Source organism: Diachasma alloeum, unplaced genomic scaffold (assembly GCF_001412515.2).
Source record: "Diachasma alloeum isolate Michigan unplaced genomic scaffold, Dall2.0 Dall_scaffold_00213, whole genome shotgun sequence".
Taxonomy (NCBI): domain Eukaryota; kingdom Metazoa; phylum Arthropoda; class Insecta; order Hymenoptera; family Braconidae; genus Diachasma; species Diachasma alloeum.
The window spans coordinates 1478085-1497684 of NW_021680378.1; the positions used below are offsets into that span (position 1 = coordinate 1478085).

The 19600-nt window shown below is 38.2% G+C and overlaps 1 protein-coding gene across 3 annotated transcripts; it reads right to left on the reverse strand.

The window, feature by feature from the left end:
• Positions 1–339: 339 nt before the first annotated feature.
• LOC107037068 lies at positions 340–18377 on the reverse strand. 3 transcript variants are annotated; one of them, XM_015255392.2, is made up of 8 exons: positions 18054–18377; positions 8742–8789; positions 5548–5660; positions 5026–5241; positions 3625–4304; positions 2635–2834; positions 2377–2557; positions 340–2212 (listed from the first exon to the last, which is right to left on the reverse strand). In XM_015255392.2, the coding sequence occupies exons 2-8, from the start codon at positions 8776–8778 to the stop codon at positions 847–849; spliced, it is 2793 nt and encodes a 930-aa protein (XP_015110878.1). In that variant the 5' UTR covers positions 8779–8789; positions 18054–18377; the 3' UTR covers positions 340–846. The 3 variants fall into 3 exon arrangements, with proteins under 3 accessions (XP_015110878.1, XP_015110877.1, XP_015110880.1); XM_015255391.2 differs by having other exon boundaries at positions 2377–2560; XM_015255394.1 differs by lacking the exons at positions 8742–8789; positions 18054–18377 and adding an exon at positions 8034–8094 and having other exon boundaries at positions 2377–2560.
• Positions 18378–19600: the final 1223 nt, after the last annotated feature.

Consider the following 19600-nt stretch of genomic DNA (forward strand, 5'->3'; position numbering starts at 1 on the left):
TATCTCGGAATCCAAGGGAGATAGCAAAATTTTTGTTATAATCTTTTTGTAGGGCCAATTGAGAGCTATAACAAATGTAATTACGAAAATTTCGCTATCTCCCTTACATCCCGAAATATTCCTCCAAAACTCAACTGGGAGATGAGTTGACTCAAACCGTTTCACCTCTTCGCTACTGAATTATTGATTAATGAGCAATATTTCAAAAGTTTGTGAATGAAAAATGAATTATTCAACTCCCAATCTTGAGATTAGAAAATTGAAAATAATTCATGCAAGTCTCCCATTTTCCGTTGAGTTCCTGAGTTCCTAAGTTCTAAAGAATGAAGTAATCCAACGTTCAAGACAACACTAAACTTTATTATCATATTGACATAATTTACATAAAGTAAAATGACATACATCATGACGACGCTCTCATTCGCGGACCAAGGAGATGTAAAATAATTTAAACGAGAAGAAAAAGGAGACAGAAAGGATAGAAAACTAATCATTAATCATCAGATGATTGAGTATTTACAAGGATTCATCCCCCCCCCCCCAAAAGTTGATACTTTGAAAGGAGTTTTAAAAAAAATCTAATCATTAATGAGACAGACCTTAAGAACTTATCAACTAGAAGTCGAAAATAATTATCACTGATAGTGTTTTCACTTTAGAAGGAGAAAGGATCGTAATGATTTATTCGCAAAGTGTAGTGCAAGCAACATCAGCTGCTATCCACAATTATGATTTCCAAATCCTCCACTTCAGCGCAAAATCCCCCATCTGCTCTGATAGTTCCACTTACACCTAGGTCTCCAAGCGATTTAATGAATCAATCAATCAAAGGATGCGTAATTGTCCTCAGTATCCAGTGTAATCGTGCCACGGTGCCCTGGACGGTCTGTACTGGCTCGCCCCATGAACAGCCTCAGGAGTCCTGTAGTATTGTACAGACCCAGACCTCTCGTCATTACCCGGAATCCTGGCAAGCGGAAGAAACTGCGAGCTAGGAACAAAGCTCTTCTGACCCTGTTGCGCCCCCTGTGCATTATAAGGCCTCGAAATCTTGTAATTATTCTCCGAAGACTGAATAACAGGATCTCGATTCAGCTGTCTATGAAGTGGCAGAACGAAACCACTCGGAAGACTCGACTCCTGATTGAATGCCGGTGTCAGTGCTTCATTGAGGGTCACATCGTATTCGCTCTCAGGGATGTCCTGAAGTTGATGGGACACTTCATTGATCCTCTGCTTGCCTCCAGGTCCACTTGGTCCAGTGACGTCAACCCTGTTCGCTTCAGTAGTGTAAGAAGACCCGTAAGAGCTGGAACTCTCTGTGTGGCCTCGATGAACTTCCTCTCCGTTCCAAGGCACCGCTGGCTTCCTCTCGCTGTCGTCCTCATCAGGCCTTCTCTGTACACCGTTGAAGCCAGCATTATCAACCTGAATAGCATCCCCCTCCCTGGCAGCCTCAACAGGTCTTCTAACGACAGTTCTCTCAAAGTCAGGCCTCTTCTGCTGCGCATCAGCCTGAATCACCTTGTAAGCATCGTAAACTCGCTTGTCATCGACTCCTGAATTCCGCTGGTCATCCCCTGTCTTCTCAGACTTCGAGTGATTCACCTCCTTCCTAAGTTCAGGTGCCTTCCCACCTACCGGGTACAATCCTCTAGGATTCGGATTACCTCCACGTGACGGTAGGAACGGACGTTTCACGATTCTCACAGCTGTCCTTGGCGGTGGGGAAGGTGGGTACTCTGGCTCATCGTAGTAGTCATCGGAGTAGTCCTCGGTTTTCACACGTCCTGTTTTCGCTTGATGATCAGACGACGGCTTCTCAGCTTTTGGAGGGATTGCTCTCAGGGTGTAATCATCGTCCAAGAGATGCTTCTCAGGCTCTGCAGGTGGTCTCGTAGTTTCCGGTCGCACTGTTGTAGTCGTAGTTGTCGTTGTTGTACTTGTTGTTGTGGTTGTCTCCCCTTGCTTGTAAGATTTCCTAGGCTCTTTGATCTCTTCTGGGATATCTTTGTCCCTTCCAGTCGTCACGCGATCCTCCTTCTCCTCTCTGTCCAGCGGACGTCTTCCCACCGGTCTCAATTCTCGTTCAGCTGCCCTATCTTTACCTCTATCCAATGCTCTATCTCTGCTGCGCTCGTAGTATCTATCCCTCGGGCGTTCCTGATGCTTCCTCGGTCTGATCTCGTCGTCCTCGTCGCGATATCGACTCCTTCGAAAAGGTAAAGCAAAAATATCCCATTCATTTGATTCCAATTTGATACTGAGTTAAAGCATGATTCATTCGTGATGTGTCTTGGTGTCTGTCCTGATGTTAAATGGATTTAGCTGATTTCTCTTTCTCTGTGTTTTTTTTTCGTGTGTACGTTACCTTACCTGAAGGGTCGATCACGTTCGCGGTCTCGCATGTCCCTCGGCGCATCGTAGAATGTTCTCTCTCGCTCTCTGTACGGTCTTCTCGGTCGCATCGGTCGTCTCGGACGAATGTCTTCTAGTTCGTCATCGTAGTAGTCATCATCGGGGAGTGGTGCTTCGGTCGGACGCTTTCGGGCTTCGCCTGCTTGTCACATCAACATTAGATCTTAATTTGTGGAAATTTTGGTAATCGAGAAATGGAAAATCGTTAATCGTTACCAGCGGGTGGTTGAACTGATGTTGCTTTGTACGCGAATCTATCTTGTTCAGATAGTGGTACAGGTCTTCGGATCTTTGGAGGTGTTCGTGGACGTGAGTAGACAGAAGCTGCTGGCGCTGCTGGCTTCACCAGGCTATCTACGGAAGTTGGGCCGGATGGTGCTGTCGGTGGATCTTCGTCGTAATCATCTTTAATGGGACTGGAAAGCACATAAAAATGATTCATCTTGCATCAGTTGAAAGTACAAAGTCGCTAATGAAATTAAGTATTCATGTTCACTGTTGTTATTATAAAGGAAGTAAATTCATGGGGCATGAGGAGAAAATGATGGAGCGTAGTAGATTATTGTATATTTCCGACGTTTTGTTTGTAATTTACGCTTTCTAAGGCTTCTGGAAAGCAAACATGTAAAGAACAAAAAAAAATTGATTTCAGAAAGGTGAAAAATTTTAACGTTGGGGCAATGTTTGCTGCCAGTGATGCGACAATGTTGGCTGCCGACGCTGGGGTAATACTGGCCGCCAACGTTGGACCCATGTTGCCTACCAATGTTGGAGCAACGTTAGCTATCAATGTTGAGATAATGTAGACTGTCAACGTTAGGACAATATTGGCTGCCAACGTTGAGATAATGCAGGTTGCCAACGTTGGGATAATGTTGGCTACCAATGTTGGAACAATATTGACTGTCAAGGTTGGGATAATGTTGGCTGCCAACACTGGGGTAGTACTGGCAGCCAACGGTGGAGCAATGTTGTCTACCAATGTTGGAGCAACGTTGGGACAGTGTTAGCTGCCAACGCTGGGTAATACTGGCCACCAACGTTGGCACAGCGCTGGGTCAATGTTGGCAGTGAATCATTGAATTCAATTTGAAATACATCGTAGAAATTACATTCGGAAGAAAATTGCCAAGTTCTTAGCGAAAATATATGGACTACATTTTGACAAAATCAATTTACCACTTGTTTAAAAATTAATACACTTACACTTTTTCGTACCGACGCTCGTCGACTCGTCTGTCGTCCTCGACGTCGTCAGGGTCACGTGTCCTGATGGGCCTAATGTCCTCGTGAATGGGATCCCTCAACGGTCTCGCTGGCTCCCTCCTATTATTCTTCATGTGAAATCTCTCCCGAGGGCTGACCATCGCTGGATCCCTCTCGTCCCTCGCCGGTCTCTCGGGCCGATCATTCTCTCTGCGTGGCACATCTCTTTCTCGGTACTCCCTGTCACGATCTCTGAACTCACGATCGCGATCACGATCTCTTCTCATGTACTTGCGATCCTCGTAATCGTAATCGTCTCGTCTGTCGTAACTGCCTCGGCCCCTTGGACGATCAAACTCATCATCGTAGTAATCCTCCTCGTAGTAGTCATATGCCGGGCGTCTTCGGAAGGGTCGTCTCCTTCTTGTTGGACGATTACCTTCACCCGATGGTGGTGGTAATGTCGTCGTTGTTGTTCTCACGGTCGTTGTTGTTGAGGGCGTGGGCGGTGGGGTGGTACTAGCTGCTTTATAAAGGGCATCATTCCTGTGCCAGTACTTCTTGGAATTGGCGCAGTCAACCTCTGACGCAAAATGACATATGAATGTCTTCTGATCGAACGCGGTAAAGTTCGCGCAGAGGAAGTCATAGCGCGTGCCATAGAGACAATGGTGATACACCTGAAAACAATAGGATTTTTAAAAATAGAATGTGTATATTTGTGCGAGATTATTTGCGAAAAAAATAACGGAGAAGGGAAAAATGCGTAACGAACAAAAGAGAGGGATTTCAACACACTTTTCACTCTGGTATATAGCTTTCACACTGGCGTTTGCCGAGGCCTCACGGTAATTGCACATAGTATAACACATATTGTTCCTTTCGTGCATGGTTACTGTTGAGAATTCTTTTTTTCCCTACGGAATACCAGAAGTGCGTGTACGAAAAGTACCTTGCGGTGTTTTGGTATGCGAAGGCATTCAGAGCGCGTCCAGTAATAATACCGAGTTGAAAGGAATTCTTGGTTTTAGAAAATCTCACTTATGAATTCAGTAGCGAAGCGGTTAAACGGCTCATGTAGATTTTGACGGTTGCTCAGTTTTCAATGATTATCTCGGAATCTAAGGCAGATGGCGAAATTTTTGTAATGACTTTTTTTGTAGAGATAATCATGAACTGCAAAAAAGGTAATTACAAAAATTTGGCTAGCTCCCTTAGATTCGGAGATATTGAGTCGTTTTACCCTTTTGAAATTCATGATTATTGTTATGGAATGGAATTCATCGTTTTGAAATCATCTGGAATCGATGGCTGAACGGTTCTTCCCGATTTTACGACCTATGGAAAGTATATCTTGCCGAATTTCTAAATCAATGACGCATGAGTGTACTCTTCAATTACCTGGCACTTGTGTGGCACACTGGCATAAAAACCATCATGCAATCCGTCACACTTGAAGTCAATTTCCTTGGGTATACTATCGTAGAATGGATATTCACTGAGATTGTAACCATTGAGTTCACGTGGTAAATTTGGATCCCATATGTAATCAATCTGTGGTATACCAGTCAAGGTGTGACCAGTTGTTGCATTAACATCTCCCGACAGAGTTGTTGCCTATTGACAGATTAAATATTTCATTGATATTAATTATTCAGGGACTCATCAAACGTTGAATAACCAGTTTGTTACATCTTCAGATTCATTAAAGATGACCATGACATATTGAAACATTCAATTTGTCCAGTCAATACTTGAATCACAATTTATTCCGATGGAAGACTTTCCATCGGTGGAACACGTGTCACTGATTTTTTTTTTCAATCTTCTCGTCTAGGTATCAGTTTAATCTTGTGAATTATATTTGCAACACGAGAGCGAAAGTGAAATCTATTATTCAATTTTATTTGTGAAATTACTCACCTCAACGTCTTCGCCATTATTAGGCTCTTCAGTTGTTGTGCTGGTTGTTGCTATTTTGAATTTTTGTCTGCTTGCTTTCACAGCATCTGACACAGCGAAGGCCAAGAAAATCCCTTGAATGGAAAAATTTCGACAATCGTTTCATTGAATTCGTGGTTAAATTGCATTCAGGAATGGGAAATAATGCTGAGTGTATCTCGCTGGGTAATTGCGAAAAGTCTGGAGAAGCGTCTATTGCAAAATCAGAGTTAGAAGGCACTAATGATGCAACTTGTCTCGGGAAGAGGAAGGAAAAAGTTGGTGGGGGGGGGAGGCGGAGAGTTTAGAAAATCCGTTGGGTAATTGTATGAAAATCGGATCAAGGCTGAGTGCATCTAACTTTGACATTACGTGAAAGACTGCCGACAAAATCGTTCTCACTATTTTCTACCATATGGTATGTGCGGAAAAAAATTAAGGGGATACGTCGATGAAATTCAAATCTTCACTGGGTCTTGGGACTCATTTAATAAATCAATTTTGAATTTCATAAATTTTAGTCTACCCTAGAGACACGAAAAATTTATGAAATTCACAATTTATTTATTCATGATCTATTGCGAATAAAGTAAAAGGGATGATTAACTTTATTCTTTGGAGTTTAACGAACATTTAAACAAAAAAAAGCTAAAATCGTATGAAAACTACGGCGTAAGGAGCATTTTGAAGGTGAAAATAGAAAAAAAATGAGTTTTTCGTGGTTATACGGGGCAAAATCGATAGGGTTTACCATTTTTCCTAGTTATTTCCATATTTCATCATGTATCACAAACTGTTCAATAGGTCCCAAGGACTAGTGACGACTTTTATATTTCACCGACGTATCCCCTTCATGAATTTAATGAGTTTCTGTTTTCACTTTGTCTGCGCATTTTTTTATACAATTTATTCTATTGGGACATTTTCTATCCAAATTTTTCGCCACAAATTTTCCAAATTTTATCGTTTCATTCTTTTGGTGAAAAGATGAGAAGCATAAAGTGGAAAAAAGTTGGAAAATTCAGGGCGAGGAATTTCTTTTGAACAAGTTGTATAGAAAAATGAAATTCTATTGATTTTTTTTTTCTATAAAATAGTTATGATTGGACATTCTATTGAATTCGCGAGGTTTTTTCTACAAAATTAGCGAAGCGGTAAAACAGTTCATGTCGATTAATCCCTTATCTGAGTTTTCGAGGAATATCCCCAAATCTAAGGGAAATAACTAAATTTTCGTAATGACTGTTTTTATAGAGTGCACTGTTAGAAATTTCTTGAAATTTCAGACACAGCGTCATCTCAATTTTCCATGTTGAGTTTGAATTCAATTTCAAAGAAAAGTGTTCATAAAAGTTCTCATTCGCACGGAGAGAAATATTCAATAAAAATGACGTATCTTTTCCGTAATTCCGGAGCGAAATGTGGTTGTAGAAAATTTTACGGAACTGTCACGGAATTTTTCTAGAGCGTAAAGTCATTTTTATCTGAATTTCCTGTGAAAAATTACGATACTGTCACTTAAATTTTTTGAGTCGATTCCGTAATCGGTGAGTGAATTGTGAGTTCCGGAATTTTTGCTGAACATTTCTCTCCGTGCATCTCGACAATTCAAGAAAATTACGTTTTTCATGTAGAACAATCATTGATTTTTCAATGAAAACTTGAATTTCCAAACTCATTGGGAAAATTGAATATCATTTTCACTAGATTGAGAATTCACAGAAGTTGTTGCTAGAATTTTCAAAATTTTCAATATTTTTCAGTGCCGTTTGGACCTAGGGACGGGCGATGTTTTAAAAAACATCGATGTTGTGAATCGATTTTTCAGGAAAAAACATCGATTATTTAAAAAATCGATGGTTTTCTCATTACACAGGAGAAAAAACAATTTTTTTTAAATAATTTTTTTTCTTCTCGAGGGACTTACGTTTCAATTATAAGTACTGCTGGAGAATTAAAAATTTTTATTTATAAATATAAATAAAAATTTTTTTTTTTTTTTTTAATTTAAAAAACCACTAGACCACTGAACTTGTTCACTTATCATTTATAACATACATACTGTAGAAAATAATTACTTTTGATTGCGGATAAGTTATTATTTTATTTATTCTCAATCAATCAACATTATTCTTCGACAAAAGAATGAAAAATTTTGTTAACTTGGTCAGAAACATCGATGTTTTCGATTCAAGTAGCTCTACCCTTCGGCCGGGCTACGCTGTACTTTTGGATACTTTCAGTTTTTAAATTTCTCAAGAAATTAACTGATTCGTCAATGAAGAAATATATAGAAATGTCATGTAACTTTGTCTTTGTTAAAAATTTCAAGCTTTTTCAGTTGATGGCTACAAAAAAGGTCACAACAAAACTTTTCCCTTATACCTCGAGATATTCCCTGCAAACCATTTTACCACTTCGCTACTAAACTATTTTATAATAAATATAGACTAATATTGAACAAAAACCCCAGCTTTCTGTTTCAATCCACATCCGTACTCCACATCCTCGATAAATCAAGAAACCTATAAAAACTCATCACCCAATGTGAGAGTCATCACCACTGTAATCACCATCTTCATTCTCCAGAACAAGTCCAACCACTTGATACAATCTTTCTTTTATTGTTTTTCAAAGTTTCGGAAAAAGATACAGCGCGTGAAAAATAAAAGGCAATGCGCGAAGGCTGGGAGTCGGGTGAGCGGACGGCCTCGAATGAAAAACACGTTCACAAGTTTTGTCGGCTCTTGTAACGGGATCATGTTTTAAATGTTTTCATTTTTATCTCGCCACGAGGTTCGAGGCGATAAGCCACATAAATGTTGGTGCACTCATAGTGCACGGGAGAGAATTAAATGAAAAAGAAAAAAAATTAATAAAAAAAAATGCCGACGCCTTGCAATGCAGTGGGCAATAACAAGAAGTTTGTTACGATATGGGCGTGTCGGTGAAACAAGAAATGTACCTTTCGCATCGGTCAATTGCTAAACCCCCTCCCACCCTTGATTTTTTTTTATAAACAACTTGTGAGAGGGAGAAAAAAACTGCATTTTAGTATGCCCAGGAGGTTTCTTATTTATGCAAAGTGCACTGCGTTCCGGGGGAACTGTTGACCTTCGCAGCCGACACAAGGGACAAAGCAAAAATGAATAAAACTCATTGGAATTTGTATTTACCGTAGAGTGTGAGCAGTAGCCATCTCCTCTCGAGCATGTTTGGAGCTTCTGAAAAAAATGCAAATAAAATAGTTATTTTGTTTTTCAATTTCGGACGAAATAGTACGAATCATCAATTTTAGAGAGTGAGAATAAATCGCCGGAGGTTTGGGTTCAGTCCACATCCAGAGGATTTGTTTGTTCAACAAATTTTTCATTTTAAAAAGTCATTATTTACATATATAAATGTCTCAAAAACCAGTATAAAAAAACTTTTATGAAATATGTTGTTTACTTTGTATAAACATTTGGCCCATTAGTGACTCTCAAGTTTATTTTATGTTTTGGAATTTAATTTGAGATAATATTGTGTATTAATTATTAAAAGACAATTATGTCTGCAATTGGTATACAACAAAATGATGATGGTGAGACGGAGGGGAATCTATTGTTCTCTTGCAGAAAACCAGTCGCTGCACAAAAAAATGATATTTCAATTGCAAATTTGCAATCTATTTCGATCATTTTTGCGTTCGAAATATTTTTCTAATATTTTTTTTAACAGTGCTACGTTCACCTCTTGCCGAAAAGAGCCTTTTCGTTTACTTTTTGTTTCCGAGTAAACGAAAAGTTTTTTCGTCTACTTGTAAATGAAAACACACAGTTCAGCCACTCGCTGAATGTAACATTACTGTCAAAACATATTGTTCGACACATGTGAGACGGGAATTTTTACCTTGCGTGATTCGCAGCCCTCGGTTTCGCCTCGGGTCGTCAACTTCACACCCGTGAAAATTCTGCCTCACTCGTATCGAAATATACTATTTCTTCACAATGTGCGTAAACAGCGTGCGTAAAAAATAGTTATATTTAACTACTTTTGGGTACATTGTTAGAAAAAAATTGAAATTTCATGGACAGTTGACTACTAATTTTTAGGACAGTGACACTGAATGCGATTTAGGGAAAAAAAGATCATGAAATTTCATGTTTTACTGAAAATTCAGTAAAATTCCAGAATTTTAAGCAGAATAAAGACGAGAATTCCTTAACTTACTTGAACTTCCAATCTAATATGAATACTCAGTGCCAAATTACATTTTTTTCCCCCTAAATCACATTCAGTGTTACTATCCTGAAAATTCAAGGATATATTTATCGAAATTTTCTGGTTTTCTATTCATTTTCAGGGAAAAATGGAACTGAAATTGACAGTTCTCTTTGATTTTTCCACGAAATTTTGAATTTTCAATGACGAAATTCCTTGAAATTTCAGTGGTAACTAAATTCGATAAAAATTTTCACAAATTGTACCGCAAATTTCAGACAAAAATTTTCAACATCGTACACTCATGTCTATTTACTGGTCGCTACAACCAAAATATTGCTTTCCCCACTCTCACTCCATGAAGAAACCGCCGATTTTTACGTAAATGCTTGTGGTGAATATAAATCAGTGAAAAATGTCTAGACCTGATGATAAAATCGATGCGACTAAATGACGAAAACTGCACACCTCAAGTCACTAAATTATTCATCCACCGCAATAGACCGAGATGATGTTATAACCCACGCTTTGAAGAAGATGAATAGGATTACCGATACGTGATATTTAATGGCCGTTTCAGCTCGATACAACATTCAGACATGTATGTAACCAGCAGTACGGTATAATGAGCCGTTGGATGCGGCCTGGACAGGGGGGGAGGGGGAGAGGGCTGTTAAATAAAAAATGTGCACAAGTAACTGGTGATTCCCGAAGCTATATCCACCAATGGCCGAACCGAGGGAATAGGTGAAAACTTTCTCTGGTGCTGTCACCACTGCTAACCATATAATGCAAAAGGATAATGTGGGTGTTATATAAAACCTGATATCACGTAATACACGGGCGTTACTTCGGATTGATTTTTCGACCGGATTTATCATTTGTCTCAATAACTTGAGGATAAGTTGGGTGGTTCTACCCTGGGGATTGTATTGGATTTATTCTTGATCGTGGAGAGATATCTGGCAATGATGATGATGATGATGATGATGTTGGGACAATCTAGATAGACGGGTTTTCAGTGGCCTTGTCTCGGAATTTAATCGAACCGCCGAGACACGCACGACATACGAGATATAAATGTTGAAGCGCAATTTTCATCCACTTCCGCATTACGACAGTTGATCAGGCGCCTTTTTAACATCCGAAATGAATGCAGACCGAGTGTACAGTGTACCTCCCTAACTGTGCTGGCTGGTGTAGTCAATGGTGAAAGTAACCTTGCAGACAAGCGGCATATATTTTTATCCCTGCGGTGTATTTATTTCTAGCCAATGGACAAACTAGAATTGTACTAATCAAACTGTCAATTTAGGGAAAGGAGTTTTTCGGTGTGATCATATGGGCGCAACGCGACGTTGTCAGGTAGTGATAGTTTAGACACATTTTTTTTAACATGTTAATCTTCTGGGGTTGACAAATGATTAGAAATAGTGTGATCAGATGATTGTTTTCTGAAATTATTGATGGGTCAAAGAAATGGCGCCGCGTGCTGACTCCAAATGGGTTTTTTCAAATTTCATTTTGAAAAGTTTTACGCAAAGAAAAAGAATATATATCATATCAGTAGCGAAGTGGTAAAACGGTATAAGTCAATTTTGAATATTTGCCAGTTTTCAATGAATATCTCGGAATCTAAAGGAGACAGAAAATTTTTTGTTGTAACCCTTTTTGTAGAGCCCATTGAGAGTTATAACAAATATTGTTACGAAAATTTCGCTATTTCTCTTAGATTCGGAAATATTCTTTAAAAACTCAACTGAGAGATAAGTCGACTTAAACCGTTTTATCACTTCGCTACTGATATCTTCTTTTTTTAGAATATTTTTAAAATAAAAATGTGATATAACTTGTAGGGAAATTGGGAATTTCGTTTGTCAGTGTTCGGAATAAAGAGAAACTGAAATATTGATAAGAAGTAAACAGAAAACTGAATTATCGGGCAAATAAAAATTGATGAGTCGCGGGATTCAAGTGATGAGCCTCGAGACAAATCAGGGAGGACTCTCGGCCTCTTTCCTCTCGTCGCCACAGAATAGATAAGTACACTTTAAGGGTATTATGGCGGGGTCCATAGCTGAAAAAAAAGCAGAGAATTCAATGAAAATTGCTGAATAGATTATTCGATCCATTTGAAAGCCGTGTGCAAAATGTCAAGATCCCTACTTAAACAATAATAATGGGAATAATTTTTGAAGTTGCTACTTATACACGCAGTTGAATGGGGCATCGGTAATTTTTGTAAATTTCCTACGTTATCGATAGATCAATAACGTAGGAAAAGCACTAAAATTACCGATGCCCCAGTCAACCGCGTGTAAAAGTAGCAACTTCAAAAATTATTCCCATTATTATTGTTTAAGTAGGGATCTTGACATTTTGCACGCGGCTTTCAAATGGATTGAATAATCTGTTCAGAAATTTTCATTGAATTCTCTACTTTTTTTTCAAGCTATGGACCCCACCATAATACCCTTAAATATTGATTTTGGGTGCCCACTTTATTTTACGGCATCTCGAACTTATTTCAGTGGGATTAGCCAGTTATATTACAGTGTAGTCTCAATTAGACAATTTTCGTTTTATCATCTGGACGAAAGAAGCAAATTTTTTTGTGGTTATTTTCATAATCCACGAGTGACGACTCAGTAGAGACAAATATTGAAGGGGATTATTCAATATAATGTTTTTTTTAAGTGTGTGTGCGATTGATCTATGAAATTTCATAATTAATTAGATCTCGTTCTATTCACTGAGGAATAATTTGACTACCGAATAAGTTCGCATGAATTGCGTTTGTGAGAATTTTCCATTATATTATGACTGAGACGCATGTGACAGAGATTATGAAAATATTTTCAATGAGTAGATATTTAATTTAGAGGAATATTCAAATCTCGTTCAGAATTGTATTGAGAATTTCTATTTAATCATTTGTTAAGTGGTCTTTTGATTAATTTCGAATAAACTCGAACTTTAACTGTGAGTGATTTTTAAAAATATTCTTTCGAAGTTTTTCTATGTCTGTTGGTTATTGGAATATCGGACAGATAGGCTGATCAATTTGTTGTGACTGATCGAATGATTTTTATTATTATTTTTCATTTAATGCTACACTATTAGAAAAAAAAATGGAATTTCATGAACAGTTGACTACTAATTTTCAGGGTACTGACACTGAATGCAGTTTAGGTGAAAAATAATTATGAAATTTCAGGTTTCACTGAAATTTCGTAGAATTCCAGAATTTTAAGCGGCATAAAGACGAGAATTCGGTAATTTATTTGAATTTTCAATCTAATATGAATATTCAGGGCCCAATTACATTGAATTTTCAGTGAAATCTAAAATTTCATGATTTTTTCCCCCTTAAATCGCATTTAGTGTCACTGTCCTGAACATTCAAGAATATATTTACCGGAATTTTATGGTTTTCTATTCATTTTCGGAAAAAATGGAACTGAAATTGACAGTTCTCTTTGATTTTTCCGCGCAATTCTGAGTTTTCAATGACGAAATTCCTTAAAATTTCAGTGGTAATTAAGTTCCATGAAAATTTCCGAAAAGTACCCCGAAAATTGTCCGACAAAAATTTTCAACAGTGTATTCGTAAATTTTATCCATTTTGTTACCACTTTAAAATCATTTCTTTTAACGTAATCGTCCCAAAAACATATTCGTAATCCTTTCGATGAACGGTTTCCGAAATAGTTCATCATCATCTTCCGTTATATTTTCCACTGCATCAAAGGGCCGTTATTCCGAAACGTGATGCCCGTCGCGTGTGTGACATATGAATCAATTTGGGTGTAAAAAAAATATGAGGAAGTGGCATTACCGTTGATGGCTTTATGCTGATTGGTTACCTCACTGTTCATTACGTTACGTCTTGTACGTAGCGGTACCCATCAGTCTCTAAAGGTCAAACGTATTGAGCATTACCCATGTGAGTATGTTGTGTAAGTGTTAGCATCGAGAATTCATTCGCGTAAATTCAATTTTCGGGAATTGCGCGAAATTCTTTGGCTCGTTAACTCTCACTTTATTCTAGTTTATGACTTTTTGTGTCAAGGCGAGATGATTAACGGATATTAAGGACGTTCGTGAGGCCTCAGTACGGTGAGAGATTTTAATTCTTTTCCTTTTCCTCGATGCTGCATTCTATGATTCGTTTTCGTTTCTGATGTCCGCCGGAAATTGCACGCCACGTGAAATCGTAAAATGCTGGATTTTTCCTCCATTTCTTTTACTGGCTTGATCCTGGGGATTATAGAGGCTTTTTTTATGGACTGCTTCATGTTTGATGCAGAATATTGTGCTCGACGTGCCGAGACGTAGCCGAGTGCATTGAACCGTGGGGTACATGCTAATTTGCAGAATAATTTTTTTTTTTTCGCTTGTCGATAGTTTTCAGTGGGTGTTTTCGATTCAGCAGCGAAGTGGTGAAACGGTTCAAGTCGACTTAGCATAGCTTTTCGAGGAATATCTCCGAATCTAAGGGAGATAACGAAATTTTTGCAGTTACCTTTTTTGTAGAGCGAATTGAGGGCTGCGAAAAAGGTCTGTTTGAAACGCAGCTAGACATCAACTACTTCAATGAACTATTTCGGAAATCTCCGTGAACTTTCGGGTCAACGGTCAGCGAGCCACTGACCCGAAAGAGTCACCCACCAGTCAGTATTATTTGAGACATGGTCTAAGTCAGTTAAATTCACGCCTTTAGGCAAAATTACTTTGAGTTCAGTACATCAACCAATTTCATTTGTTCAGTTACAATTCAATTGTGTTCAGCAAATTATCAATTTACTTCACAGACAATTATCAATTAGTTAACCAGATCTTCAACAGTGTACATAGAGTCCGTGACTTTGGTGCTTCTAGCACGCAATAAATTTAGTGGTTTTATAAAACATTTTGATCAGTTATTCACCGGCTCGACTCTCTTCCACTAATCCCACGCCTAACCTGCATCCACCCAAAATTCAGATTCCTCACCAAACAAGGTCATTACAAAAATTTTGATATTTCTCTTCGGTTTCGAGATATTAATTGAAAACTGGCTAATAGTTAAAACCGATTTAAGAATAGCCAAGTAACACCAGGCCATTGAAAATTCGTGAAATTTTGACAATTCTAAGGATAAGANATCCCACGCCTAACCTGCATCCACCCAAAATTCAGATTCCTCACCAAACAAGGTCATTACAAAAATCTTGATATTTCTCTTCGGTTTCGAGATATTAATTGAAAACTGGCTAATAGTTAAAACCGATTTAAGAATAGCCAAGTAACACCAGGCCATTGAAAATTCGTGAAATTTTGACAATTCTAAGGATAAGAAACATTAAGGCAATTACAACATTCTTAGAAAAATGTGCAATTCAGATCTAAATCAAGTTTAACAAGAGAAGAACCACAAAGAATATCAATTTACAAATTCACACACTGTACTATAATGCAATCACAAACTGGAACTGAAATCTGTTTTTTTTATTTAACTCTCTTTCTGGTTGCTGAATGGATCCGAGAATAGTTGGATCCGGCAGCTTCAATAAAAAAAAAAGGATAGCCAAATATCTTTTGCAAAAATTTAAAAAAAAATCAAGAATATTTAGCGCCATTAAAATTACATTTTGCACTGATTTTTTTTTTTTTAGATTTTTAAAATGTTTTCAAACGTCTCAATATTGAAATTCAAATTCAGATCTGAAACGTCAAAATAATAAAATAATTGTAAAATGTCCGAAAACTTAGGATCAAGTGGGGCTCAAATGAAAGCTCTGATGTTCGACTACAAAAGTAGAAAAGCGTTGCAAAAAAATAGCCAAAGTACTTGGATATCCCACTGTTTTTCCGCTTCACAACTAAATTCAGGACAACACGAAGCCGGTAACATTTCAGGTGAAGTTGCAGGGAGCAAAAAATTGAAACTTCCCGTTAATTAAATTACGTGAGAAAAATTTGAAAAAAAAAATCAAGAATATTCAGCCTCATTAAAATGACATTTTGCACTGAATTTTTTTTCAGATTTTTAAAATGTTTTCAAACGGTTCAACATCGAAATTCAAATTCAGATCTGGAGCGTCAAAATAATAAAATCATTGTAAAACTCCGAAAAATTAGGGTCAAGTGGGGCTCAAATGAAAGTTCTGATGTTCGACGACAAAAGTAGAAAAGCGTTTCAAAAAAATTGCCAAAGTACTTGAAAGTTGAAGGAGGGAAAAAAATTAAAACTTCTCGTTCTATTCGATTAAATGATGCACTTCAGGTTCTCAATGAGTGAAAAATTTTCTCTATGTGAAGTCATTCACTCGTGAATTGTAGAAATTGATATCCAGTGTAGTCGAACGATTAAATGTATTTTCACTCTCGATTGTGAACGACAGTCGCTCAACCATAACTGTTGGTTTATGTTGATCCTGGGATTTCATTGTGTAAGGGCCATTGCAACAGAGCGAATACGTCATGTTGATTTTTATAATTTTTTTTGTTCCTTTCCTCACAGATTTTTCCGGACATTCATCTCTCATTTCGAGGGATGAGTGGAGGCTTCGGTGGTCAATGTACCGAGTACTGTGCGAGAACTACTTAGCTACTTCCTTTCTTCAGTCAAGCACGAATAATTATCCGGGTACAGTATGTCTTCCGGATGTTTTCCTTCGTGTTTGTCGTGCTGGTGATGTGTTGAGCATTGGCAATTTGCGCGTTGATTTGATTGGGGTCGCTTCTAATTGCTGTTTCGGGAGCGAGAAAGGTATCATTAATCAATGGGGGGTGGGTCATTATTCAACGATTATAGTAATTCCAGAGGGGATTGGCGGATGGGGTCAAGAATGGATTTTTCGTATTTTGTGCATATCTCCAAAACGGCTCAGTTTATCAAAAAACATCAAAAAACCATTTTTGTAGCTTATGAAATACTGCACAAAAAATGTCTTATGATATTTTCATCCAAATCTCGTTGTGTAAGAGATATTTGCACAGCAATGTACGGGGAATTTTTTCACACCGAAAAATTTCACTTTTATTATTTTGAAAATATCTCCACAACCATTGGGTTTATCGGAAAATCACAAAAAACCATTTGTGCTGCTCGTAAAATTCACCGTAAAAAATGTCTTTCATTATTATTCGCTAAACAGCTTCCCTGCGGAGATATCTGCAGATGTGAAAATGACAAGCTGCAAATTCCTTTTGTCTCGAAAAAATTCAGCCATATTCTCTGCGCACGATATTTTTCTCCAAACTCATCCACAAAAAAAAGAAATTATGTCAATTGGAATCTTTGGATGGACTGATCGAGCGAGTCCCCGTGCCCTCAGGCGATCCAACATGTCGAGACCGGAATGCCGCATGTCACGTAATGCCCAGTAAAAATAATATCCACCCCTCGATACTCAAACGACTAAAAAAATAATTCAAGAATTGATCATTGAAAGTGAACGTGAGCCCATTAGAATACGCATACTGGTGTGGCAGCGAGTCTCTTTAATTGCACTGCCTCATTGAATGGTGAAGCCCGACGAGATGCTTTACCAGATCTAGAATCAATTGGATGTCGCGCGAGCGGAGACCTTTCTTTTCCTCATTCACCAAATTGCTATTATTTGTGATAAGCCAACATTATTTGGTCATCTCCACGAATCAATCGGCTAGTAGCCGATAAGTAGGACAAAACGAAAGTTTTTTTTCATTAATATTTTTTTCTGGAAACGCCTCTGGCTAAAATTGGGCAATTAACGGATTAATAATCTCCAAGTACTACCCATTCGACCCTATGTTCCTGATATTTTCGAATGATTTTGTTATTTAAACTTCGCAGGTCTGAATTTGAATTTCAATATAAACCGTTAGAAAACAAATTTAAATGTGAAACAAAAAATAGAAAGTTTACTTTTGTAGGAAGATCCATAAAATAATTTAATAATTTTTAATTGCTGGATGTTCTACAAGCTGTAAAAAATACTTGGATATCCCTAAATATTCTTCACAACCTAAAAACACACGAAAATAGTGATCATCATCTCCATCACCGAGTTCTCAATCAAAATCCATTACTGGAAAAATATGTGAATAACCAAATGCCCGAAGAAATGAAACTCATAATCATTTTTCCATGACTTAATTTCACCTTCTCCAATTGACTAACTCTTCACGTGACCATTGGGCTCTGTCAACTTTCCCAAGAAACCATAGATTTCCTTATATCTCCAAACAAATGTCACGATACAAGAAAGGCCCTGAGAAATAAATTACAGAAAAAACCTCTGAACGTTTTTTTTTACCGTCGAATGAAAATCCCGCCGAGGTCTTCTCCTCCTGTTGTACTCCAAAGCTTACATGAATCCGCACTTGTTCACAACCACCACTATTTTCACAATCTCCAACGGTACCAGGGGATGAAAAAAAAATCACTTTTTCAATCACCACAGGAATAATTAGGAATTGGTCGACGGAGTCACTGAATGAATTATTAGATGAATCATGAAAGAGTGTTTAGAAAATTTCTTGGATGATTATTCGCCGTCTGGGGCCGGCTCTGGGACTGAACAAGTGGAAGTGGAAAACACCAGGAGCACTTGTCCCCCTCCGTTGGGTATCCAACTACCACTTGAGAGCTTTCTACGACGACGGATTCAAGAGAAGTCACTGTAGTGGGGATAAAGAAACAGCATTGGCGTATTTCAACATCTTTTGTATCTCTGTTGGGCTACGAGGTGCCTTTCTCTCGTGTGGTAGAGGGTCTAGAGGAGCTGAGCAATAGCGTAGAGACGCGGGGTATTCTTGGAGGCACGAGCTTTTGGGAGGTGTTGGGAGGTTGGGTTGTCGGGGGCTGGGGGTGTCCCTGGTCCTCGGGATGGGGGGATGATGGAGAGACGGAATTTTCAGGGGGTTCGAAGGATGAGAGGTTCAGTGATTGAGTGAGGGATTGGAAATGAGAGGAGATGAAGGAATTCGGTGGTTGCTCTGGGGAATATCTCCGCGATGAAGGGGCGCACGGGAGGTGTGAGGGAGTCTTTTTATGGGGAATTTTGTGGGCTACAAAAAAGATATTCTGAGATTTTTTGATAAACCTAGTGGTTTTTGAGATTTTTTGGAAATAGTGCGGATATCGATCTTTGAGTTATCTTTTCGCAGTTTCTTGATTACCTTTTTTTTTTTTTGTTATATTTATTTGCTCGAGACTACACGTCTATACAGCATTAGAAAAAATAATAATAGTAATAATAAAAATAACTAAATTAATCTATATACTTACGTAAATACATGTGTTGAGAAATTCTATATAGGTCTTACTGGTGACAACGAGTTTATACATTTGTTGATAATGAGGTTTACACATTTAAGTTGCTATCCTTGAGGAATTTTGTTATAATGTCTATGATCTTAGAGTCTAGGTCTTTTAGAATAACTCGACAATTCAGTGGGGGAGGAAATTGATTCAACCGGAAGGAGTTATACATTATTTGTCGAGGTTGATCATGTCGTGGACAATCCCAGAGGACATGATCAAGATCTTCGCTGGGATGTCCACATTCGCACTGGGCTGAATCAATTATATTTTTTCTTTTCAGGGAGGCTGAGAGATGATAGTGGTTGGATCTAGCTCTATTGACCCAGACTATTGAACGTCGGGAGAGATTTTTATTGTAAAACCACGGCTTACGACTCTTTCTGTAGAATTCTTTGAAGAATTCTTTGCCCTTGCCATGATCACTATCATCTCTCCCCTCCTCTAAGCAAACCTCTAGAGTGGCGTCAAAGGATCTTTTTTTTATGTCCTCTGGATAATCGGAAAATGGAATTAACAATTGAGCGTTTGGTAGGTTTT

Bases quoted from the DNA above. Each gene is read 5' to 3' on its own strand.
- LOC107037068 (XM_015255391.2), bottom strand. From the start codon at position 8,778: ATGCTCGAGAGGAGATGGCTACTGCTCACACTCTACG. The intron at 5,661-8,741 runs GTAAATACAAAT...TTTCCATTCAAG, and splicing joins GCTACTGCTCACACTCTACG to GGATTTTCTTGGCCTTCGCT. The intron at 5,242-5,547 runs GTGAGTAATTTC...ATCTGTCAATAG, and splicing joins ATAATGGCGAAGACGTTGAG to GCAACAACTCTGTCGGGAGA.